Source organism: Mustela nivalis (assembly GCF_964662115.1).
Source record: "Mustela nivalis genome assembly, chromosome: 12".
Taxonomy (NCBI): domain Eukaryota; kingdom Metazoa; phylum Chordata; class Mammalia; order Carnivora; family Mustelidae; genus Mustela; species Mustela nivalis.
The window spans coordinates 44721098-44746642 of record NC_139031.1 but is presented as its reverse complement, the minus strand read 5'-3'; the positions used below and the strand labels follow the sequence as shown (position 1 = coordinate 44746642).

General features: G+C 45.2%; 2 protein-coding genes and 1 long non-coding RNA gene across 5 annotated transcripts in view; 2 read left to right on the top strand and 1 right to left on the bottom strand.

Moving 5' to 3' along the window:
- The window catches only part of ZNRF2 (zinc and ring finger 2), a gene marked incomplete at its 5' end in the record, with an annotated part of 380791 nt that overhangs the window by 136850 nt on the left and 218396 nt on the right, over positions 1–25545 (top strand). The window lies entirely within an intron of this gene.
- NOD1 (nucleotide binding oligomerization domain containing 1) overlaps positions 1–25545 on the bottom strand; it is a 69206-nt gene that overhangs the window by 2839 nt on the left and 40822 nt on the right. For all 3 annotated transcript variants that reach the window (XM_082692859.1, XM_082692860.1, XM_082692861.1), the window contains 4 exons: positions 21624–21707; positions 20716–20799; positions 17847–17930; positions 14116–14199 (listed from right to left, as the gene is read on the bottom strand). In XM_082692859.1, coding sequence (XP_082548985.1) covers positions 14116–14199; positions 17847–17930; positions 20716–20799; positions 21624–21707 — 336 coding nt within the window. The remainder of the gene's footprint in view (positions 1–14115; positions 14200–17846; positions 17931–20715; positions 20800–21623; positions 21708–25545) is intronic.
- On the top strand, positions 6235–12310 carry LOC309845214. Its single transcript, XR_014301110.1, has 2 exons — positions 6235–9003; positions 10233–12310. It is a non-coding gene; the product is annotated as an uncharacterized lncRNA (long non-coding RNA).

Genomic DNA, 25545 nt, shown 5'->3' with positions numbered 1-25545 from the left:
GACGGGGAGAATCACAGGCACCGTGTCCCGCGAGCCCTTCCACGTTCCTGTCTTTCTTGCCCTTGCCCGGGTGCCACGGCCGGTGAGTCCTCTTGGTTTCTCCTCCCCTTTTTGCCTTCAATATACCAACCCAATTGGCTTTCTAGTCCAAGGTGAGGGGGGTTGGGGGTGCTTTCAGGGAGCACCCATCCTTAGCCCTGGGTTCAGCCCACCAGTCCACGCTGGAATCACTTACCAGGTCCCACCCGTGGCCCTCATTGACTGGGCTTTTGCTGCTTAAGTCCATTCCCCATTTCCAGTCCACAGTCCCTACCATGGAGGCCACTGGGTCAGTCCACGCAGGGAACGGCCTGTGCTGGGCACGGCCTTCCCTCTGCCAGTCCGGGGAAGCACTCTGCGGTTGGTTACTGCTGGTGTGTTAAAGTGCACATCTTTGTCTTGTTTTGTATAAACCAAGGCTTAGCTAAGAGGATCCCTAAATTCTAAAGAGTCAAACATGCCGCCTTCCAGCACACCTGGTCATTTAAGTCTAAAACCCATGGTGCTGGGAGCTGGGAATATCTGCAGAAATGGCAAAACTGTCCTAAAAACACCCTAGCAGTACACCAGCCACAATGGGGAGCGTTCCCAGTAGACAAAGTCATTTGAAAAGCGCCATGGAAGGCCCTGGTTCCCAAGGCACACAGGGTGCGTGTTTACATGGGCAAGCAGAAACTCCAGAAGGTTTCAAAATTTCAAACGAACTAGTGTCGTTAAAAAATGAATTAAAAGATTGAACAAAAGCCTCCCGAAAATTAAAGGTATAAGAGGGACCTAAAGGAAGTCAGAAGAAATGCCCGTTGCCCCCTTTGTCCTCTGCTACTTCTGTCTGCATTGCCTTTCCTCCTCTGAAAACACCACCAGAAGCAAAACTGGCAAGGCACAGGCCTTACAGGTACTACCCCCCGATCCTGGTCCCTCTGAGTTAACGGAAGAGGAATTTTTTGGTAAACTGTTGGCGCCTGGGTGGCTCAGTCAGTTACGCATCTGCCTTCACTGGCTCGGGTCACGATCTGGGATTGGTGGCAGGTTTGGGGGCATGTCCTGGGATTGTGCTCTGCTCAACAGGGAGCCTGCTTCTCCTGCTCCCTCTGCTAGTGCTCATTCTCCCTCTCTCTCAAATAAATAATAGCTTAAAAAAACAAATAGCTAATGGGAACCTCCAGCAGATAGCAGAGCCTGCACAGGGGACCCTGGAAAAACTGGCAGAAGCCAGTAAAGAGGGAAAATGCTTATCAGAATCGCTTCTGAAGGTGCCTGCAGTGCCCAGTAGAGAAGGGAAAAGAAAACCGTATGTTGCCCTTTTCTTCCCAAATCCAAACCCATCGTTCACTGATGCCCTCTCCCAAGGGGCAGCTGTCACCCTCTTCCTTGTCTCATTTTGCGTAACAGGCTTGGCTTTCTGCTGGCCTGGGACGTGCAGGTTATTCTTTTAGCTGTCTGTGGGAGGGACTCTGGATTTGGGGAAGGTAATATCCTTCGTACCCTCTTTTGGGAACCCATTTTAACACCCAATAACCCAAGGGTTATTCAGTACCGCCAGAAATCTCTGAAGTTCAACTGGGTACCCAGAGGGAAAGAAATGAATTGGAGATAATGTAGCGGGGATCGGTGGGCCGATCTAGGATGTCACTAAAGTTATAGCCCAGTTTGAGAAATTGGGAGCAACTGTCCTTACCTTACCTCCCCCCCACCACAAAAATGAAAGTCCGTGCTAGGCACAACTCAAAATTCACCTATTCATGTACCTATTCCGAAACTTCCCTCATTTAGCTCAAAGACTTGGGAAACCCCAGTCCTTCTTAGAGAAACTTACATTCTTTCTCTGTCCCTTGAAGTTATACATTCATCATGTCTTTGAAATGTAAACACAGCCCACAATCACCTGAGACAGAGGGCGGGAAAGAGGCCTTTTTATAGTACAGACTGCTAAAAAGGGCTCTTGTGCTCAAAGTCCAGTACAGCCTCCTTAAGCTTGATTCCAGGGACAAATAAAAGTCTTATTTTAAAAATCCACAAATATTAGTAACCATAGGGTCCTTGTCTCTATTTTTTTTTATTTTATTTGAGAGAGAGAGAGAGAGAACACAGATGGAGAAGCAGGTTCCCTGCTGAGCACAGACCCCATAGATGTCAGGCTCCATCCCAGGACCCCAAGATCATGACCTGAGCTGGAGGCAGATGCTTAACCAACCACCTCTGTGTTTTGTATGTGTGTGTATGCCATAAATGTGAGATATTGTTTCTGGGTGGTATTACTAAAATCAATTTGTAAAAGAGCCCTGGTGAATTGGTTTTGTAGGGGCTAAGGGCAGGCTGCTCCACTGTGGCTTACTGATTATTTTAAATAAAATAGTATTTAAGAGACAACCTGTACAAGAAGGACCCTCAGACCCTCCTCTGTCCCCCTGAAAGCAGAAGAAATATCTCCCATGTGAAAGGCAGCCAGGGAGGTTCAGACATAGGAAATTTAGAGTCAAGAAAAATGTATAGACAACACTTGTTAATGTCTACTAATTTAATATCACACCCCAAGTTCTGCCTAGAATTCCTTACAAATTGGAGCTCCCAAAGTTAAATTTTCTTTGTCCTGTCAATTCCTCATGAATTTACTCCTTGCCTCTAAAAACTGCCTGCCTCGGTCATCTCTTTAGGTCTCAAGCTTTGTGTTTTTTTCCTCTGGTTAATCTGTTTTGTGTAAATGTAGCTCTTAGTCCCACTGGAAGAAACTGAAGGGTAGAGGAAGAATTCTTCCTTCCCTCTGGCTGGTGTAGTTGGTGAATACTCATCCTCAGGGCCAGCTGCTCGCCCTGGAGCTGTTGTCGCACAGAGATCTGGGACAGCTGACACACGCACAGCCAGCAGAAGGTAAGGTTTCTGACCACACCAGCCTCCCAGCTTCTCTGTCTGCAGGGTCTGGTGGAATGAGTGATAAGACTTTCTTTCTCTAAATTCAGTTAGCAGGAGAAAATACTGTAGAACTAGGTCCTTGCGCTGAGCTACTTTTGGCAAAAATTGGTAGAGTACTCATGGGTGACTGATCATTTCCTCCCAGAGATGGTCATGGTTTTTGTTCTTTCTTTTGTGTTGAGGGTCACAGGAAGGAATTCTCACAGGACAGAATGCAGGCTTCAGTCCTATAAGCCTACTGTGTAGCTGGCCTCATGGACTGGTGAGGTCACGGTTCCCCTCAAACCAGGGTCTCTTTAGACAAACTTTGCTGTAGGTTAATACGCACATGAGGTAAAGGCTGTTGCTAAAGAAACATCTTGGAAGCCCAAGCTGCAAAATTGGTGGTCACGCGCCAACACTTAGAAGCTGTTACAGTGCTTGTCATCTAACTCAAAGACCCCCGGTCAGGATAAGCTGGTCAGGGAATGGGTTAGATTGACGCTCAGTCCTCCGCCAGCCTCAAGAAAATGTCCATGCGCCAGGGTATGCGATAAACACTACACAGTCCCCAAACTCAAGGCAGGGCCCTTCTAGGTATTGGCTTGGCCCCCAGAGACCCAAGGCTTAGGCATGGCTATTAATGCAAATATAAAATTCTTCCTTTCGTCTAGTTCTGTGTCCTAAGAGCTTGGCTTTGTGACCCATGGGCATATTTTCTCTGGTCTCCGCCACTTGGAAGAGCACCCTTACTGGGGAGCATCTTGCTGGCCAGTCTAATAGGCGGGGGACCCGAGATACACAGTTACAAGCAGCGTGCTCTGTCTGGCCATGCCAGCTTTCCGGGAAGTTTGTCAGAAGAGGTCCCAGCCCATAAGGGAGAGACCTCTGTGCTCCTTAGTGCTGGAGAAATCTCATTCCAGTAGCACCTGCCTCATGTCACAGGTAGCAGGTCTGTACTAGATGCATCCCAGGCATCCTCTGGGAGACCAGAAGCATGGAGACCAGAGGCACAGAGAATAGTCCAGAGACCATTCTCATGGCCTGTACAAGAGGGTGGTTGCTTTCCCAGACTATTCCTGGGAGTAGGTTTTTGGATCACAGGGGCTGCATCATCTATGCTTTCTCTAGGGACACCTCTTAAGTCTTGGATTAAGCCATTAAAAGACTTACGACTTTGAGTCATGGTTGAAATTAATATGATCCATTTGCTCAATGTCCAGACATTAGATCCTTTAAATTGGCTACTTGAAAGAGAAGAATTACCTATGAAGAGCTCTCAGTTGTCTTATTGGTATAATGGCTAGACTTAGGGATTCCCTTGACAAGGTAAAAGAACAAACATTAGACTTAAGACAGATGAATGTCTACGTCCCATGGAAATTCCCCTTCTTAAAATCCAGCCCAACCTCTAGGTTCAAAGTATATAGGCTACTCTTATAAATGCTGGAAGCCAGAAAGTGTTAATAGAAGCACCCAGGACAAACAGGATGGCTTGGTTTACCGTAATCAACCTCTGTCAGCCTCAGCCATTTCTATATGCTCACCTTTGCCAGGTATATTCTGGACCACGCCCCCTCCTGCCAAAAATTCATGTCCCCCAGACAACTGCAGATCTTTTTTTTTTTTTTTTTTAAAGATTTTATTTATTTATTTGACAGAGAGAGATTACATGTAGGCAGAGAGACAGGCAGAGAGAGAGAGGAGGAAGCAGGCTCCCTGCTGAGCAGAGAGCCCGATGTGGGACTCGATCCGAGGACTCTGGGATCATGACCTGAGCTGAAGGCAGTAGCTTAACCCACTGAGCCACCCAGGCGCCCCCTGCAGATCTTTTATAAAGCCTTTTTCCCTCCATTTTCAGAAGATCCTACCAAGCTTAGAGAAACATTAAAAAGATTGGACTATTCACAACCTCCCCTTCACAGGGGAAAGAGGTAACCGATGAAATTTCTCCTAGGCCCTCCTCAGTGATCAGAGGAAGCCTGATGCTGAGGGGCTAATAGAGGGGGAAGGTTTTTGTTAAAAAGCTTTATACAGACTGTACAAAAGATAAAATTCCCCTTGATACAAAGAAGCAAATTTAGTTAAAAAGGTAAGCCAGTCCCTTGATATTCAGGCTGGAATCCAGTTCTTAGGGGGAATTAAGTAAAAAAATCTACTTATCTTTACCAATCTCCAAACCTCAGCCATTCCTCTCAAAATATTTGTGGATATTATCAAAGGTCAGTATATTGGAACAAAATTGCCCTGCACTTGAGGGAAGAAAAGGTCATTTCTTTTCCCCCAGAATGATCAAGCATTTTATTTAATTATAACAAGGAAGCACTCACTTATTCTCTCCTTGAATGCCATATTTAAGCAGAAATAATATTCAGGCCTCTTTTGAAAATACTCCCCTACTAATTTCCAGAACATTATTCACCATTTAGGACCCAAGCCACTGGGATTTAAAATCATGTTTGGCAGTGTACCCCAGGGCACTAAATAAATAAGCCTCCACCCACATTACTCTGAATTTCTGAATATCTTGTCCCATGTTCCGTTACCCAGCAGAACAACTGAGCTTCCTAGAAGCATTTGAACAATAGCTGGATATGTGCCCAGAATCCCAGCACCCTCCATGTTTCCAAAAGCAAAGAGGTTATCTGTGCAAGTCAGAATCTAATGCCCGTTAAGTGGTGATGGCTTTGCCAGTAAATAAGAATGTGCTCTTCCATGGCTAGGAAGACTGCCACGGCCGACAGGTCAAAAAAAAGGTCAATTTTAAGTCACAACTACCCTAACACTCTTAGAAAAAAAACCTTTTTGCATTCTTGTCCCTTTAAATCATAAATCTGGTCATGTCTTTGAAATATGAACAGAACCCACCATTGCCTGAGGCTGAAGGAAAAATGGGAAGGGAAGAGACCTTTCTAAAATAGAACCCAGTAACAGAGCTCTTGGGCCCACTGGAGTACCTCTGATAATGGCAGATATGCTCCAAATCGCCACCCTGGACAAAACTTCATACTTTCCCTGTACATTTTCTACCCCCATCTTCTCTAGAACCTAGGTAAGAACCATTCTTGGAAATGCAAACTTGAGAGGGAAATTTTTCATTAGAAAAAGAGAGAGGGGGGCGCCTGAGTGGCTCAGGGGTTAAGCCTCTGCCTTCGGCTCAGGTCATGATTTCAGGGTCCTGGGATCAAGCTCCACATCGGGCTCTCTGTTTGACGGGGAGCCTGCTTCCCCCCCCACCCCCACCTCTGCCTGCCTCTCTGCCTGCCTCTCTGCCTACTTGTGATCTCTGTCAAATTTTAAAAAAAATCTTAAAAAAAAGAGGGAGATACTTGAAATTGGGTCTGTAATCTCTCTACAGACACAAGTAGAACCAGAAGCTGGAAGATTTTGTTTGCCTCTGGTCTGCGTGTTTGTATGAGTATCCATGTATGTTGTAAATGTGAGGTATTTTCTGTACTTCTGGATGGTATGGCTAAAATTAATTTGTAACAGAGCTCAATTTGGTTTATCTGAAGGCAAGCGCTGGTAAGAAGTAGGCATTCTAAAACTCAAAGCTCAGGGCATGCCTGGGTGGCTCAGTCGGTTAAGCATCCGACTCTTGATTTCAGCTCAGGTCATGCTCTTGGAGTTGTGAGAGGGAGCTCTGGGTTGGGCTCCATGCGCACAGGGGAGTCTGCTTGAGATTCTCTCTCTTCCCTCTGTCCCTGCCAACCGCCAGCCCCACAGTTCTCTCTAAAATTAAGTTCATCTGATCTGGGAAAATACTTGGTATTAAAGCTTACTTGAGATTATTGGTTTAATTAAAACAGATCTGTCTTTAGAGTTATCAGCGTTAAATATAAAACTTTTATCCTGCCTGGGTTTACTGAAAGACAAATGAGCTTCATGTTTTCTCTGTTGTAAAATCTGTCAGAGAAAAACTAAAACAGAATAATGGTTGAGTCTGTCTAATGTCTCATCCAGTTTTATGGGTAGTCCAAATACAATTAAGAATAAGTAAATTAAATAGATGTAAATAAGATCAAAAGGTTTCTAGCTACACTCTTTTTTTTAAAGATTTCATTTATTTATTTGAGTGAGCACGAGTTGGGGGCAGAGATAGATGGAGGAGCAGACTTCTCACTGAGCAGGAAGCCTGATGTAGGGCTGGAGCCCGATGTGGGGTTCAATCCCAGGACCCTGGGATCATGATCCGAGCCAAAGATAGATGCTAAACTGACTGAGCCACCCAGGTGCCCCTCCAGGTAAACTTCTAAATAGCTTCCAAAATATTTCTGGTGGTAACCCAGAAATTTAAAAACTTTAAAGTTTTGTTTTTAAGCAAAACAGCTTTAAAGTTTTGCAAAATTAAATGAGTTGTTAGGTTCACTGAGTATTTAGAGGTACCTGGGTGGCTCAGGTGGTCAAGCATCTGCCACCAGCTCAGGTCATGATCCCAGGGTCCCAGGATAAAGTGCCGAGTCTTGCTCCCTGCTCAGTAGGGAGTCTGCTTCTCCCTCTGCCTCTCTCTCACTTGCTCGCTCCCTCTCAAATAAATAAAATCTTCAAAAAAATGCATTGAGTATCTAAATTATTTCCAAGCAAGAAAAAGTAATACAATATTACATATTAATATAGATTTATCTACTTCTACCTTTAGTTTCTCTGTATAAGACAAATTGGGGTCTGTTAGCAAAACCTCTTTTGTGCTGTTATACTATGAAGAAATGCATGTTTCTAAATTATGAGCTGTATTTCTAAATTTGCCAATCTAAAGAATTCTGGTATAACGGTTCACAGCTGTTTACTACTTAGTTTTCACTAGGAATTAAGGTTTCTAAGAGTAACAAATTCTAATAAATTAAGCCTACTGAAAAGAAAAGACTAAGGTATGTGTTTTGGGTTAGAAAAAAATATGAGGAATAGAAATATCTTTTTTTTTTTTTTTAAAGATTTCATTTATTTATTTGGCACAGAGAGAGATCACAAGTAGACAGAGAGGCAGGCAGAGAGTGAGAGGGAAAGCAGGCTCCCTGCTGAGCAGAGAGCCTGATGCAGGGCTCAATCCCAGGACCCCAGGATCATGACCTGAGCCGAAGGCAGAGGCTCTAACTCACTGAGCCACCCAGGCGCCCCAGAAAACATTTTTGTTGAAGAAAAAAATAAGTTTGTCCAGAAGTTTAAAAAAAAAAATTGTAGAAGGTTTACAGAAATCTTTGGAAAGAAATTTTCTGTGTGGCCAGTATGGGGAAGATGAGGATAAATTTAAGTAAATGAGTTTTATTATCAAGAGTATACTGGTGCACAGTTAGAGTTGTTTTCTCCTTGTTAAAAGGTCAAAGTTTTCTTGGTCTGCTCTTACTAAGAAATTATAAACAAAAGTTTTTCTTTACCTTTAAAGTTATCTTCCTAGGGGTGCCTGGGTGGCTCGGTTGGTTAAGCATCTGCCTTATGCTTCTGGGATCAAGCTCTGCACAGGGAGCCTGCTTCTCTCTCTCTCCCTCTGCCTCTCCCCCAGCTTGTGCTCTCTAATAAAATCTTTTTAAAAAATAAAAGTAGGGGTGCCTGGGTGGCTCAGGGGGTTAAAGCCTCTGCCTTCAGCTCAAGTCATGATCTCAGGGTCCTCAGATCAAGCCGCACATGGTTGGAGGGGCGGTCTCTGCTCAGCAGGGAACCTGCTTCCTCCTCTCTCTTTGCCTGCCTCTCTGCCCACTTGTGATCTCTGTCAAATAAATAAAATCTTTAAAAAAAAATTAAAGTTATCTGTCTAAAAAACAAGGATTCTGTGTTTTGCCAAAATAATTTCCTATGTTTATTAGGTCTTTGATTACTTAAAAAACCCAAGTCTTAATATTAAAAGGGCTAAATTTTGCTTATAACTGTGTATCCTTCTGTATTGGCCTTTATAATCTTTTATTAACACTTTGGTTAGATGGATAATTATTGTTTTATGATGATTCATGATCCTATTTAACCAAATGTCCAAACCTTTCCATATTTTTTCACATACTTCCCACAATCAAATTTCTAAAATGAAGTCTTCACAACCACAAACTGAAATTTTCCAGAAGACCCCTTGCACATTTCAAAGATCTCGTGAGTAATTAAACTCCTTAGGTTTGTGTGTTGTGTTTAATCCCACAGACAACACTGTCAAATAAGTGCTACCAAACTTTATATTTGTGTAGATGTCCGTTAGCAAAGTAAGTATTCTAAAAATTACATGAAACTCCACAAACAATCTGTACGTCCTGGCATGTTATTAAAGTGTTCTATGTCACAGAAATAACCAAATTTCCTGCCACTTGCATTGTAATAAACTCTAATCACATCTTTAACCATGGCCATTTTAGAAACTTTTATCATATACAGTTCCTCTTTTTTACTGAGATGCTTTTACGAAAGCCTTCTGCAAATGTATTTTTGTCTTCTGTGAGACTCATGGAAAGACTTCTCAGTACAGGTCTCTGATCATCTTCAGCTCATAAAACTAAACTGGGTAGGAATTTCCAGAATGAATGGAAGAACTAAATTCAAGCAGAACAAGAAAAACACGTGATTTAATTAACTAAGGAAGAGAAGTTTTGTAACTTTTTGTTTAAAGCATCGTTGACTTAGAAAATGTTTTTTCCAGATTTAAGGAAACTTTGTCTCTTAAAACACTAAAACAATAACCAAACACAGGTTTATCTGTGTTTGATTACTTATTACAGAGAAACAAAAAGATATTTTGATACTTTGGGAAACTGAAAAAGGCACATACTTCTAGAAATTATGAAACATACTCATAAATCTGAAAATCTAAAGAATGCTGGCAAAGCAGTTCACAATTGCTTACTTATTAGTGTTCACTGAAAACTAAGGGTTTTAAGAGCTAAGAATTCTCATAACGGGGCACCAGGCTGGCTTAGTCAGAAGAGCGTGCAGCTCTTACTCTCAGGGTCATACGTTGGAGAGCCCCATGTTGTGTTTAGAGATTACTTAAATTAATAAAACTTAAAAAAAAATTCTAATGTAATTAAGGCTACTGGAAATAACAGAAATAACTATGTAAGGAAAGAAGGATGTGTGTTTTTGGTAAGAAAAAAATGAAAAAGAGAAATCTGTCTTTGATGGGAAAGTAATTTTGTCCTAAAGCGAGACTAGTTATTTAACAAGGGGAAACTTAGGACAAAATTTTAATGTAAAAAAAAAAGTTCTGGAAGGTTTGTGGAAAAGAAATCTTTGGAAAGAAATGGTGATATGGGGCTCAAGGTGACTTTTCGTGCAAGGCAGCAGCAGTAGAATCTATAAAGATATGGACTAACTCCATTCTCTTTCTGCAGAAAATGGCTCCTCAGGGCCACATTTTTGCCATCCTGATGTCCTTCTAACATGGCAAATGTATGCTCCAGAATCAGAGAAATTAAACTAACAGTCAGGCTATGGGAAACCCAGGACAGCTGCTGGATTCTTCCTCACTCCCTGACAAACCCCATTTTTGGTTTTTGCCCTCCTGCACCCCATCACAGTACACTCAAGATGACTCAAATCATAAATAGACATTAGTGGGGAAACGTCTCTAAAATTGCAAAAACAGGCTTGCAGCAATGTGTGACTGGTCAGGTCCACAATCCTGAAAAAACGGTTCTTGTCCCCAGAGGTCTCAGACCTACTCCTCTGGACCTTCTGAACACCTGTAGAGGCACTGAATTCAACCGCCTCTTGGTCCAGGTCACCAGTAGTGCATGTGTGTTTTCTGGAAGGATTGAAGCCTTTCCATCCCACAAGACTGTTGTCCTCACAGTGGGAAATAAAAAAAACCAAGTGTTTCCCACGTGGGGTATACCTTGTATAATCTCCGGTGATCGAGGCACCCTCTTCACTCAACAAGAACCTTGCAGATTTCCTGCAACTCTGTGTACAACCTTCAGCTGATTCCTTGTTTCATGCCAGTGTGACCAGCCACTGTGAGTCTTTGTTGTCTTACACTCCAGCCTGTTAGGAACAGCTTCAAGAAACCATCTGGGATCCCAATTCAAAGGGTCCTGTTAGTCACAGTCTAGAGCCAGGTGCTGATTAGGGATTCTGGAAACATCACCAGAGGAGAACAGCTTTTGGGACTTTACGGAATGCTCCTGACTACCGATACCACTGCACAGCTAGGAGACACGGAGCCTTGAGACCTCATGGCACAGCCGACGGAGGCTCCACCCGAGGCCTGGGCCTGGACAGATGCTGGAGAGCTACCATCAACCCAACCACGGAGAGAAACAGCTGCCCCCACAGACTGCCTCTGCTCACGACGTGGGCTGGAGGCTTCACCCTGGGACTGAGCATTGGCCCTTTTCCTTCCCTCCCCTCTGGTATTGTCTTGGCGAGATAATGCCACCGCTCAGGGGGCAACCTCGGGAATTCAGAGCCACCTTCTATCTCAGGCTAGGAGAAAAATCGCACTTTTATCAAAGTGAATTTACAACAGGAGTTAGAAGGGAACTACAGGGAGGCTTTCATGATTCAGGACTCTCCTTTTGGCAGATCCTTACTTCCAGGGATAAATATAAATGAGGCTATAATCAGACACTTCTCCTTAATTCTTGAAATGTTTGCCAAATTGCCACTAAAGCAAGAACTGCCCACACAGGTCCCTAGACTCTCTGTCCAGAGTTGTTCCCGGTAACAGAAGAGCCCTTGATTATCGAGCAAGGAGCTGCCTGGTGGACCCACTACCACCTGCTACACCCGGATTCACCCTTCTGGGAAAGTGGAAACTTGGGTCAACTCACAAAACAAGCCGCTTGTCTTAAAAAGAGGACTCCTTCCATGGGGTCATTGATTTATTTGATTTTGACTGGATTGGAGACCCTGGCTTCAAAGTACCCTCTAAACATGGCACATTATCTTACCATAATCATCACATCTCCCTGATGTATTACCTTCTTTCACAAATTTTAAATACCTGTTTGCAGCTGCTACCCACCAAGCAAACGGTCTCCCCAGACTGGACCAACACAAAGGTACAAAGAGGACAACCAATTTAAAGGAATAGAAATCTGAACTCCTAACCTGAGAAAACATCATGACCCAAGAATGCCGAAGATCAACAGAGGCTTTAGAACTACAGGGGAGCAGCTGAGAGGAAAGAAGGTAACCTTTAGTCAGTCAACATAGAATTTCCTGGTCAATCCCAGGAAATTGACTGAGAGGCTCCTTCAGCTCCCCTTAAGAGGGGCAGCCTTGGCTAGAACAATGCATTCCCTGCTAGGGCATTCGTCTTTGTTCATGCCCTCTGCCTTTAAGAACCTTTCCCTCCTTTGGCTTAGCAGAGCTCCCCGCCGCCCCCCACCCTCCGCCGCCAGGGGACAGGCTAGGTGGGATGCTGCCAACTCCTGAATTGTTTAATTAAAGCCAATTAGACCTTCCAGTTCACTCAGCTGAACCTTGTTTTCTTAATACCATGACCCAGGCCCCACACCCCAAAGATCTCATGGTCTGGAGTACACCGCCTCATAAGACCAACGTGTGTGCTCCAACCCGTACAATATCAAGTCCCAGAACACGAAGCCTCCTGTCTTAGCAGCAGAACCCAGGGCGGGAGCTGGGGCTGCAAGCTCTTCAGGTCCAGCGCAGGGGAGAACTAGTTGTCAGTCCAAACAGCGAGCCATTGAGCTGCTGATGACTGCAGACAGAGTGGCTCCCTCCCCACTCCCAGCCCTGAACAGGACTTTGCAGAACCCAAATCATGACATCACACATGGAGATGAGCACAAACTCAAGTCCCAGGGGCTATCACAGGCCTTCCAGACGGAGGAGGGGGTGTAGCTGCGCAGACCACAGCGCCTTGGTCAGTCTGGCGGAGCTGGGCTCTCTTCTCTCGGACAGTGTTTTCTAAGCACTTTTTTCAACCATGACCCAACCAAGAATTACATTTTTCCATTGCGAACCAGCATCTGTCCGTACACACATATACATACCTGAAACAAGTATAAAATCATACTTCATACTATGGACAGCGCTTTCCCTTACTCTACTCCAGTTCATTTTTTAAATAATGCTGGTCACAACCCAACCAAACTCATTTTATGATCCTCTGACAAGTTCCAAGGCAAAGTTTAATAAGCACTGTTCTCAGAGCCACGGTCAAGGGGCTATACCCCGATATACTTTTTTTGGCTGGGAAATTCTCCCCAGTCGTGAAGAAGTCAAGTCATTAATGAGTAACTGCCCTCTGAGCGGAGGATTTGAGTTCTCAGTGAGGCTGCTCCTCCGATCTCACAGAGGCCACAATGAGAGGGGGAACTCGTCTCCCCATCTGTGTCCTCAAGGGAGGTCTGGCTCTGCCCCCTGCTGGGTCCTCCACACGGTTGCTCTGCAGGGCTGTGCCCTCCCCACCCCCCCCAAGCCGAGATGCAGGACAAACTCCAGAGTACTTAGGAGTTCAGCCCCCTGCTCTCAGCTCCGAGAAGCCCAGACTCTTAAGCAATCAGGGTTCTTTCAGTCTGGCTAACTGCCATTTCCCCAGCACCCAAACCATGGCTGTAACCGTTACTATTGGGAATTCCCCCAACCCTGCTTATGGCCTGGCACATTCTGTAGGCCCAGACCCAAATGCCTCAAATGTGGGGGGGGTGGGGGTGGGGGAATGTGTCTTGTGAGGCAATAACGGAGTGGAACAGGGCTCAGTGTTGTGGAAAGCAAATAATTTGGCTCTGTCCCACAAGCCGCATAAACAGCTCCTCCAAACAGAAATAGGAGGTTGAGGGAGAGCACAAGTCAGCTCAAATCCAGCATGGAAGTATTTCCTGAAAGCCAGGAAGCACCGAAGAGGAGAAGAATGAGCCCCAAACTCTGGTTAGCACATTCGTCTCTCAGCCTCCTGAGTCCCTGAGTGGTTCACTTCTAGCAGGGATCCCTTTCTGGGGCTGTTTGCCCCATGCGACCCCAGGAAGGTAGAGGAAGATGGGGCGCCTGGGAGGAGCACGCTGACCGCAGTCAGGCAATCTGGACCAGATCCAGCTTCTCCTCTTAGGTGGCACCTTGGGCAAGCTTTACGTCACTGGGCCTCGGTTTCTACATCTGTGAAGTGGAAATAATACCAGCTACTTGACTAGATAATGGGAACCATGAGAGGTAATTGCAAAGGGCTCCCCATCGTGCCGGGCATCCAGTCGGTGGTGCTGAATCAGTAAGCACTGGTACCATCGAGGACCAGCAGCAGATATGTCTTACCAGATCTCCATGATGCCAGTGTTCCTCTGTAAGGCATCTGCCAGCTGGGCAATCCCCTTGGCTGTGATCTGGTTCTGGATAAGCCTGAAAGAAGAATGTATCTTGTAGTAGATACTTAATACTGGAGTAACACTGCCCCCTCCATTAGGGAGTTGTAAGAGTGTGGTGGAAATGAGGCAGGGTCAGGGGAAGTACTGTGTCCCTGTGTCTTTTAAACTGGCTAAGACTGGGGCGCCTGGGTGGCTCAGTGGATTAAGCCGCTGCCTTCGGCTCAGGTCATGATCTCAGTGTCCTGGGATCGAGCCCCGCATCGGGCTCTTTGCTCAGCGGGAGCCTGCTTCTCTCTCTCTCTCTGCCTGACTCTCCGCCTGCTTGTGATTTCTCTCTCTGTCAAATAAATAAATAAAATCTTTAAAAAAAAAAAAAAAAAAACTGGCTAAGACTATCTTGATCAGACCTACCAGAATAAAGGACATCCTTTAAAATGTTCAATTTTTTGGAATTTATCTTAGAGTGAGCATAATGTATCTGTGTATTCATACACAGATTATTTAATACATGAATACATTTATGTGTGTGTGTCGGCATTTCTCGCGGCAGGGGTGCCCAGTCAAAAATGTTTGGCGGCTAGCAATCTGAACAACAAATTCTAAGAAACACCCAGGGGAGAGACAGTCTGGTGGCTTTCCAGCTGGCTGGGGAAGGCAGTTTTTAAAGTTTAGTAGCTGCCAAATGGCTGTTCACCACTTTGGGGAAACAATGGGTTCTAAGTGCACCATGTCCTCTCCGTGTTGAGGTCCTCTGGTGGGGGGCGGTAGGGAAGAGAGATTCTCCTGCTGCTGCTCATGGGTCCCAGTAGGAAAGCATCAATAATGGGGCTTCGAGGAGTGTACCCTTTAGGTCGGTAGCAGTGATCCAAATGAAACAAAGGCTTCTGATACAGCCGGGAGCCTGGACAATTTCTCAGTGCTGCCCCGGACAGCGGGGCTTCCAACCCAACCAAGAGCTTCACACCGCACAAGGCACCGATGCCTCCTCACAGACCTACTCCTTTGGCTCTTTGTAGAATAAGGCTACTACTGAACTTGACCCTAAGAAATCCTGGACCCTGACCCAAGAAGGCAGCCCTACCAAGATGAGGGCTTCATCTTCATGATTGATGGGATTATAGAAATTAAGCAAGAAGGGGCCAACCCCCTGAAGAGGCAGGACAGCACAGCATTCAAAGCTCCCCTCCTCCACACACCCACACCCACTCCCCATACCCACTCCCCACTTTCAGCCACAGAGGCTTGAAGAAATAGCTCACACTTTTCTATGCCTCAGTGGCCTGATCTGTAAAATGGGAGCAAGAGAAGGCCCCCCGCCCCGGGTGTGAGGTCTCAGTGGGAGGATGTGTATGAAGGAAGTTCTCACCGTTTCTGCTCTGGTGTCCAGGGGCTGGGTGCGCTCGTCACCATCGCTCCCCCAGCTCATAGGACCATGTCCTAGTCTCCCAGTCACATCTCCCAAAGTGGGACCCCTGGGCTCAGTGGCAGAGGTGATGACCCACTGGTAAGGACAACCACAACTTGGACATTTTGGCAAAAGGAGCAAAGACAGAACCTGGAAGTGGACCCAGAACCATACATTGGGTTAAATTGCTGCTGCTTCATCACCTCTACTTTGCCAGGAGAGCTCCTTCCAGCCAAGAGCTGGCAAGACACCAGGTAGTGAGAGAGCCAAAAAGTGTGGCAGCACTCAGGGCCACATGCTCCCCGGGGCCTTCTTCACAAGGGCCAGTGTGGTCTGCGCACCCATTAAGCCGCCGAGACTCGCTCTCTAGCCTCAGTCCAGCTTGAAGCTCCCTGTAGGGGCCGGCCTGGCACCAGGAGTGGGAGATAAGAACGTCTACAGGCCAGAAAAACAACAACAAAATAGATGTAAAAGCACAGATTGGCTGCTTTAAAGAAACTGACAAGGTGAGCTGAAATTCATATGGAAATACAAGGGACCCAGAAGAGCCCAAACGGTCTTGAGAAGGAAGAACAAAGTTGGAAGACTCACACTGCCTGATTTCAAAACATACTACAGAGTTAGAATAATCAGGACAGTGTGATCCTGACGTAAGGATAAACAGATCAATGAACTAGAATAGAAAGTCCAGAAATACACCCATACGTTTACGGTCAATTGATCTTTGGCAAAAGCGTCAGAGCCATCTAAAAGGGTAAGATAGTCTTTTCAACAGGAGGTGCTGGGACAGCTGGAAAGCCACATGCCAAAGAATGAATTTGGGCCCCGTGCCTCAGACCACACACAATAATTAACTCCAGAAATTAGCATTTAGGATCACAGACCTCGATGCAAGAGCCAAACTCTAACACTTAAAGGAAAGCTTGCATGTAAATCTTTGTGACTTTGGATTATACAACAGTTTCTTAGCAAGACGCCTAAAGCACAAACCACCAAAGAAAAAAACTGGACTTCCATCCAAATTAAACACTCTTGTGCTTCAAAGATCACTAACAAGAAAGTTAAAAAACCCCACAGAGGAAATAGTTATAGACTGTCCACCTAGTGTCTAGTACCCTGAATATATAAAGTAACTCTAACAACTCAGCAATAAAAAGGCAAATAAATTAAATTTTTTAACATTTAAATTACATTTGGGGGAAGGATGTAGAGACATCTTTCAAAGATACACAAAGGCCAACAAGCCCAGGAAAGGATGCCTAGTGTTAGTCATCGGGGAAATGCGGATCAAAACCGCAATGAGATAACACTTCCCACCCACCAGAGTGACAAGATTCAAAAAGATGGACAACCAGTGTTGTTGGTGAGGATGTGAGAACTAGGAGCCTTCCCACATTGCTGGTAAGAAGGTAGAGTAAAGCAGCCACTTCAGAAAATACTTCGGTGGCTCCTCAGAAAGTCACCTAGAGGGGCACCTGGGTGGCTCAGTCAGTTAAGCCTCTGCTTTTGGCTCAGGTCATGATCTCAGGGTCCTGGGATCGAGCCCCGCATTGGGCTCCGTGCTCAGTGGGGAGCCTCTTTCCCCTTCCCCCTCTCCCTTCTGGCTCATGCTCTCTAATAAATAAATAACATCTTAAAAAAAAAAAAAAGTTAACAACAGAGTGGCCACACGACCCAGCAATTCTCCTCCTAAGTGTATACCCAGGAGAAATGAAAATACAAGTCCACATACATTCACAACAGTCAAAGAGTAGAAACAACCCCAATGCCTACCAACCGATGAATGGACAGATTGTGGACGATCCACACAGAGGAATATTGGCCACACAGAGCCATGAGGTTCTGACACATGCTAGAAGGTCGACGAATCTTGAAAACTCATGCCAGTGAAGGCAGGCAGACAAAAAGTCACATGTAGGACTCCATTTCCGTGAAATGCCTAGAATAGGCAAATCCTCCAGTCCTTGTCAAGGACAGTCAAGTCAAGGACAGGGAGGTGATGCTTAATGAACGGGGGTGTACTCCATCTTGGGGCAAAACTGTCCTATAATTAGATCTTCATGTTGGTTGCGCAACCTGTGAGTACACCAAAACCCACTGACCTGTATTATTTTTTTAAGATTTTATAAGTAAGCTCTACACCTAACACGGGGCCTGAACTCACAACCCCAAGACAGGAGTTTAGTGCTTTACTGACTGTGCCAGCCAGGCGCCTCATCTCAAAAAACAGGCTCTAAAAGTAGCACAGCCTGAAATTCTGAGGTTTGCTGAGTTACCATAAATGTTTCAGTGTCTGGTTGACTTTCAACATCTCTGCCAGGCTCTCTGCCACTTCGTCATCCAGTTCATTTTTGGTGAGCCTAGAAAAGAAAGAAGCATTTACTCAGGAGAGCCCTATCTGGCACACATTTGTAAAATGAGTTCTCAGAAGCGGGATCCCAGCCCAGATCTCTCTAGCTTAGGCTGCTCATCACTTGCTGAACTGAGCAAACAGCCAGATCCCGATCCCAATCCCAGCCCCTGAGCCCCATAGACAATAAAGGGGGATTCATTTCTTGTGCAAATCCTGTACCCAAGCTCCTACTTTTTCGCTCTGCTGCTCTACGGAACGTATGCTCCCTCTCTCCACCTTTTCTGGGGGCCTCAGATCCCACAGAAGACGGGGGCCAGTGCCCGCTTGCCAGGCTTCTTCCAGCCGCAGACACCACTGAGAGCCTGTTCCCAAAGCAAGGTGCAGGAAGACTCTGCCATCTACACGTTAAAAGGTGCTCGACAGCTCTGACACCCGCTGTGAAGGACCCAAATTTAGGAACTCAAAGTTCAGGAAGTCTCTCAGCTCTTCTTAAAACCAGAAGTGGTCTGGACAAAGCACGGAGGACTAGAAGCTCCCAATGTAAACGGGGTGGGACCCTGTTGTGCCAGCGGATGGAAGAATAACTAAAGAAGAATGAAACAGAACTTTAAAAAAAATCATCCCTCAAAGGGCAATTTGGCCGTGTCTATCTGAATTTTAAGTGTGTCATACTTTGAGCCCACAGTGGCACTTCTGGACACTGAGCCTGCAGTGTGCAAAGAGGTGCACACAAGGACCTGTGCACACAGTGTTGCCCACAGTGGGATTGGTCGGAAGGTGAAGTGTGAGCACCAGTCAACATCAGCCGAGGCTGCTGGGCAGCTAAGTGGCAAACATCCATTCAGTGGGATGTCCTGCAGCCTTTAGAGGGAATGAGGTAGAGAGAATGAGGCAGAAGAACATATTTAAGAGTCCTCTGGAGCCAGACATGTCCCATGTGTGTCACACACTAGCAGGACAACCTCAGACTGGTGGTGGAACTTCTCTGCACCAGAGTTTTCTCACCAGAGAAATAAGGGTGAAGAGTCACAGTATAGACATTATGGGGGGGCTGTGAGGGTGAGGGAACACATATAAGAGGCTGAGAATAGGGGTGCCTGGGTGGCTCAGTTGGTTAAGCATCTGACTCTTGATTTTGGCTCAGGTCACGATCCCAGGGTTATGATGTTGAGCCCCATGTCGGGCTGTGCACTGAGCATGGACCCTGCTTAAGATTCTCTCTCTCTCCCCGCCTACCCACCCACCCTACTCACACTCTCTCTCTCCCCTACTCTCTCTCAAAAAACAAACAAGCAAACAAATAATAAAAGGGTGAGAAGAATGCATGGCATACAGTCAGTACTTCAGCACTCGAGAGATGCTTGGTTCTAACATTACTACTGTCCACACAGAGCAGTGGTTCTCAACAGGGTACTTTTGTCTAGGGGACATTGGTCAACATCTGGAGACATTTTTGATCACCACAGTTGGAGGGTACTGCAGGTATCTAAAGGGTGGGTGCCCAGGATTCTGCTAAACATCCTGTAATGAACAGGACAGCCCCTCAACAAGAGGGATTTGGACCAAAATGTCAGCAGTGTTGAGACTGAGAGATCCTGACAAGAAAGGACATGTAAAATGCGGACAATATATCGCTAAGATTTTTTTTTTTTTAAGATTTATTTATTTGAGAAAGAGAGATCACACGCACAGGGGGAGGGGCAGAGGCGGGGAGAGGGTCTCGAGCAGACTCTGCACTAAATACGGAGCCTCACACAGGGCTCAATCTCACAACCCTGGGATCGTGACCTGAGCCAAAATCAAGAGTTGGGCTTAACTGACTGAGCCACCCAGATGCCCCGTAAGATATTTTGTAAAAGCCACTTGCTAAATACTATTCTATTTTGTAAGAAAAAAATATATATATATATGTATATGAATATTCATTGAAATGCTAGAAGGCTAGAATATACATTCAAAGACTAGAAGGAAAAGATTATATCTGGAAAACACGAGGGAGGTAGTTCTTTTACTTCATACTTTTTGACTTCCTTATAGTGTTTTTAAAAATATTTCAAAGTATTTTTTAAAGATTTTATTTTTAGAGGAAAAGAACTGAAAATGTATTTACTGGCCAGCAGGTCTAGTAGAACTCTCAAAATGATGATATTGTCAATATTAATGAAAGCTGATTACCTCAGGTGCCCTGAGCCCTAATACAATTCCCTCACCCATAAGGAATTTATGATACTGGCAAGTAAATAAAAGTTCAAATAAATAAAAGAGTAAATGACAAAAGGAAAGACAAAAACAAAATTTAAAAAGCCCTGTCAGAAGGCAACAATATTCTAAATTATTACCCCTGGAGGACAGAGAAGGAGTGAGGAATGTGGGCTTCTGGTGACTGGTGAGCTGGACCATGAAGGGCCAGACTGTAATGGGGCTGCATGGGGAGGAAGGGAGAAGAGTCTGAGCCAAGTGCATCAAAGCTGGACTCTGCAAATGCTATCTGAAGGCGCTCTGAGGATCATCCTGCCAGAATGACCAGACTTCGGGTGTTCCTGAGGTCTAGGTTGGCAAAGAAGGTGAAGGGCAAACCTATGCTCCTGGGGCCCGCTTCCCCCTCTGTACTTGTCTGTGCTGCTAGGAATGGCTTTTTTTTTTTTTTTTTTCTTCTAGGAGGAAATTAAATTATTGATGCAACACTGAGGAAAGACCTAGAACTTTTTTAATTAAATGGCAGCTTTTCAGTTAAGATACCAGGCTTTGGAATAATCCGAGACCCAACCTTTCAAGAGGACTCTGGTTATTACCAGAATATTCTCAGAGAGGTGTTCTGCTCCAGGGCCTGTGCAAGGCTCTTTCCTCCTTCTCTGGAGATGCCGTTGAATGCAAGACTAGGAAGGAAAACATGTAGGGTCAATCATTACAGACATGTCTACATATGGCTTTGGCTTCAGCAACGGAAACACGCGGAAGATGCTGCCTGGAGGTGGCCCCTGCCCACGAAGGAAGCAGAAGTGCTCAGCCTGGCCAGCAGTGGCTTCAGCTTTGTTGCTCCAGAGCCCACACTCTGAGCATGAGGACTGGCACAAGACCGCTCAAGGAGAGGTCAGACAGGAAGTGAAACCAGTGGGTCCCACGCACAGCAGGGGCTGGGAGGGCTCTGCTTCAGGCGGCTGACTCTTCTTCCCATGAGTGAGACCTGGAGAAGCGTCCTCTGTTCTCGTGAAGAAGAAACTGCTATTGCCCCCACTATCTGGGATTTCTTTCTCGGTGTTAGGAAGAACCTGGGCAATAGGGAGACACCCGAGGCTCTGAGACTTGGCCAGAGGACTGAAAGAAGGCCAGGGAGGAGTAGGTCTTCCCAGAGATGAAGGTTTCCCTGTGTCTCAGCACGATCTTGGGAAGGAGGAAGGTTATGTAGACTTGAGAATCCCTCACCCATTTCCCCACTGCCAAAGAGCCTGGAGAGACCACGGAGAGGCTGGCAAAGTCCTCGGTCTCAATCCAAGTGGCGGCAGTTACATTGCTGTGTACACATGACAAGTGGCCAAGCTGAATAATAATGTGCTATGCCTGTGATTTAAGAAAAATCACAGACACAAATACCTTCTTCATTCAGAAAGCCAACCATCTTCCTCCCCGTGACACCTCCGGAGGCACGCGGACTGCCCAGGTTGGACCCCGGGGCCAGCGGGTCTCAGAAAGCAGGAGTTACCTGAGGTTGGTCAGACTGGGGTGGTTCCTCAGAGCCTCTGCGAAGGCCCTTGCTCCTTCGTCACCAATTCTGTTGCCCCACATCCTGAGGGAAGAGGCAAGACCGTGAATGTGAGCTCGTGCACACCCCTGACTTTCTGCCGGTCACCACACTTGCTGTATAGTCCCAGGCAGAGGTCTTTGCTCTGTCCCGGGAGCTCTGGCCTGGAGAAGATTCCCACAGAAGACCCTTACCGAAGCTGCTGTAGGTTTCAAATGCAAAGGGAAATGTAGGGATAAGAGAAGCAGAAGCCTTGGGAACAGAAGCCCATCAGGTAGTTGCCCAATTAGAAGACTAAGATCCCCATGGGCTTTCAGAGAGCTGTCAAAGGGCCTGAGCACATGACTGTCCCAGAAATGCCCCCACAGAGGATATGGGTTGGTGGCAGCCTAAAAGTGAGCTTGTAGGGGTGCCGATCGCCAGCAACCACTTGATCCTCTGCAGGGGTCCGAGACATTTGTGAGGACATGGTCAATCTTCCAAGAAGCAAAGATCAGGAAGCACCCTCAGAACCCTCACTACCAATGCTGCTTTTAGGTGAAGAGGCCCCTGCTCCAGCATGCTAGTGGGCTGTTGTGGTCTGGGGGTCTGGGCAGGGAACTGCAGTGATGAAGCCCCATGCCCTCCCTCCCCAGTGCAGATAACCTGCAAGGTTCTGCAAGGCAGGACGCTAGGCTCCCATTTTAACTGGATTTTATCTGGATTTAAGATTATGTGAATTACATTATATCTTGGAACTTTGTCTCCTACATCTGTAAAATGGGGCTCATAAGAACATTTTCTCCTAGAGCTGTTGTGGGGATTAAGTTAGTGACTGTATGCAAAACACTCAGAAGAGTGCCTGGCCTACAGCAAGGGACAGCTGAGAGCTTATTAGGCTGAGAGCACTGTGTGCCAGGCCCATGCACAGCAGACCTGGGGCTGCCTAGGCAACAGGCTGTCACAGCATCAGCCACCCACCACCATCCCTACCATCCCTCCTGGGAAACAGGAGACTGGAGACACTAGAGTCCTGCAATGAGTTCTCAGTGTTTTGCATAAAAAGCATGTGTATTTGAGGAGGATGTGGGGAAAGGGGAACCCTCTTGAACTCTTGGTGGCAATGCAGGCTAGTGCAGCCACTCTGGAGAACAGGGTGGAGGTTCCTCAAAAAGTTAAAAATATGGGCGCCTGGGTGGCTCAGTTGGTTAAGCCACTGCCTTTGGCTCAGGTCATGACCCCAGGATCCTGGGATCGAGGACCATATCAGGCTCTCCCTGCTCTGCAGGGAGCCTGCTTCTCCCTCTCCCTTTGCCTGCCACTCCCCCTGCTTGTGCTCTGTCAAATAAATAAAATATATTTTTTTTAATAAATAAAATCTTTTTTTTTTTTAAGATTTTATTTATTTGACAGAGATCACAGATAGGCAGAGAGGCAGGCAGAGAGAGAGAGGAGGAAGCAGGCTCCCCGCTGAGCAGAGAGCCCGATGCGGGGCTCAATCCCAGGACCCTGGGAACATGACCTGAGCTGAAGGCAGAGGCTTTAACCCACTGAGCCACCCAGGTGCCCCATTAAATAAATAAAATTAAAAAAAAAAAAAAAGTTAGAAGTGGAACTACCCTCTGATCCAGCAGTTGCACTACTAGGTTTTTATCCAAAGGATACAAAATACTGTTCAAAGGGATACATGTGTCCTGATGTTTATAGCAGTATTATCAACAATGGCCAAACTATGGAGAGAGCCCAAATGTCCATCAACTGAAGAATGGATAAAGATGTGGTGTTTACACGTACACATACACACACACACACACACACACACAGGAATATTACTCAGCCATCAGAAAGAATGAAACTTAGTCATTTGCAACAATGTGGATGGAGCTAATGACTATAATGCTAGATGAAATAAGTCAGAGAAAGACAAATACCGTATGATTTCACTCATGTGGAATTTAAGAAACAAAACAAATGAACATGGGCAGGGGGAGAGAGGCAAGCCATGAAACAGTCTTTTAACTACAGAGAACAAATCTCAGTTTGCTGGAAGGAGGTGGATAGGAGGGAGTTGGGGCGGGTGGGCTGGATCGGTGATAGGCATTAAGGAGGGCACTTGGGATGTGTACTGGGTATTGGATGTAAGTGATGACCCACTAAATTCTATTCCTGAAACTAATAATATACTATATGTTAATTGGAATTTAAATAAAAAAAGAAAAGTATGTGTCTTATACAACTGAATGGTATCAAATTTTAAAAGAGTGGAAAACTACTCATGATAAGAGACTGAATGAAAAAGGGTAAAATTATTAGAGGAACCCTTTCTGGAGAAATAAGAGAACTAAAATCTAACCCATTTGAAACAAACAAACAAAAACTATTAATGAGGTGCAATAAAAATATGGAGGCTTTTACTGCTGGGATAAAAGAGGCAGAAGAAAGAATTAGAGATATAGAAGACCAAATGCAGAGAATAAAGAAGCTGAGCAGAACGAGACAAACAGCTACTGGATCACGAAGGGAGAATTCAAGATGTAAGTGATACCATAAGATGAAACAATATTAGAATAATTGGGATTCCAGAAGAAGAAGAAAGAGAGATGGGGCAGAAGGTATATTGGAGAGAATTATTACAGAGAATTTCCCTAATACGGCAAAGGGAACAAGCAGCAAAATCTAGGAGGCACAGAGAACTCTCCTCAAAAATCAATAAAAATAGGTCCACACCCCATCATCTAATAATAAAACAAAGAGAAAATCCTGAGAGCGGCTCAGGAGAAGAGGTCTGTTAACATACAGTGGTAGAAATATTAGATTGGCAGCATACTTATCCACAGAGACCTGGCAGGCCAGAAAGAACTGGCATGATACATTCAGAGCACTAAATGAGAAAAATATGCAGCCAGGAGTACTATATCCAGCTAGGCTATCATTGAAAAATAGAAGGAGAGATAAAAAGCTTCCAAGACAAACAAAAATTAAAAGAATTTGCAAAAAACAAACCAGCCCTATAGGAAATATTGAAAGGGGTCCTCTAAACAAAGAGAGAGCCTAAAAGTAGTAGACCAGAAAGGAACGGAGACAATATAGAGTAACAGTCACTGTACAGGCAGTATAATGGCACTAAATTAGTATCTTTCAGTAGTTATCCTGAATGTAAATGGGCTAAATGCCCCAATCAAAAGACACACAGTATCAGAATGGATTTTAAAAACCAAAATCCATCAATATGCTGTCTACAAGAAACTCATTTTAGACCCAAAGACATCTCCAGACTTCAAGTGAGGAGGTGTAAAACAATTTCCCATGCTGATGGACATCCAAAGAAAACTGGGGTGGCAATCCTTATATCAGATAAATTAGATTTTAAACCAAAGACTATAATAAGAGATGAGGAAGGAGACTATATTATACTTAAAGGGTCTGTCCAACAAGAAAATCTAACAATTTTAAATATATATGCCCCTAACATGTGAGTAGCCAACTATATAAACCAACTAACAACAAAATCAAAGAAACACATCGACAATAATAAAATAGTAGTAGGGGACTTTAACAGCCCCCTCACTGAAATGGACATTTCATCCAAGCAAAAGATCAAAAAGGAAATAAAGGCCTTAAATGACACACAGGACCAGATGGACATCACAGATATATTCAGAGCATTCCATCCCAAAGCAACAGAATACAAATTCTTCTCTAGTGCACATGGAATATTCTCCAGAAAAGATCACATGCTGGGTCACAAATCGGGTCTCAACTGGTAACAAAATATTGGGATCATTCCCTGCATATTTTCAGACCACAATGCTCTGAAGCTAGAACTCAATCACAAGAGGAAAGTTGGAAAGAACCCAAATCATGGAGGCTAATGAGCATCCTACTAAAGAATGAATGGGTCAAC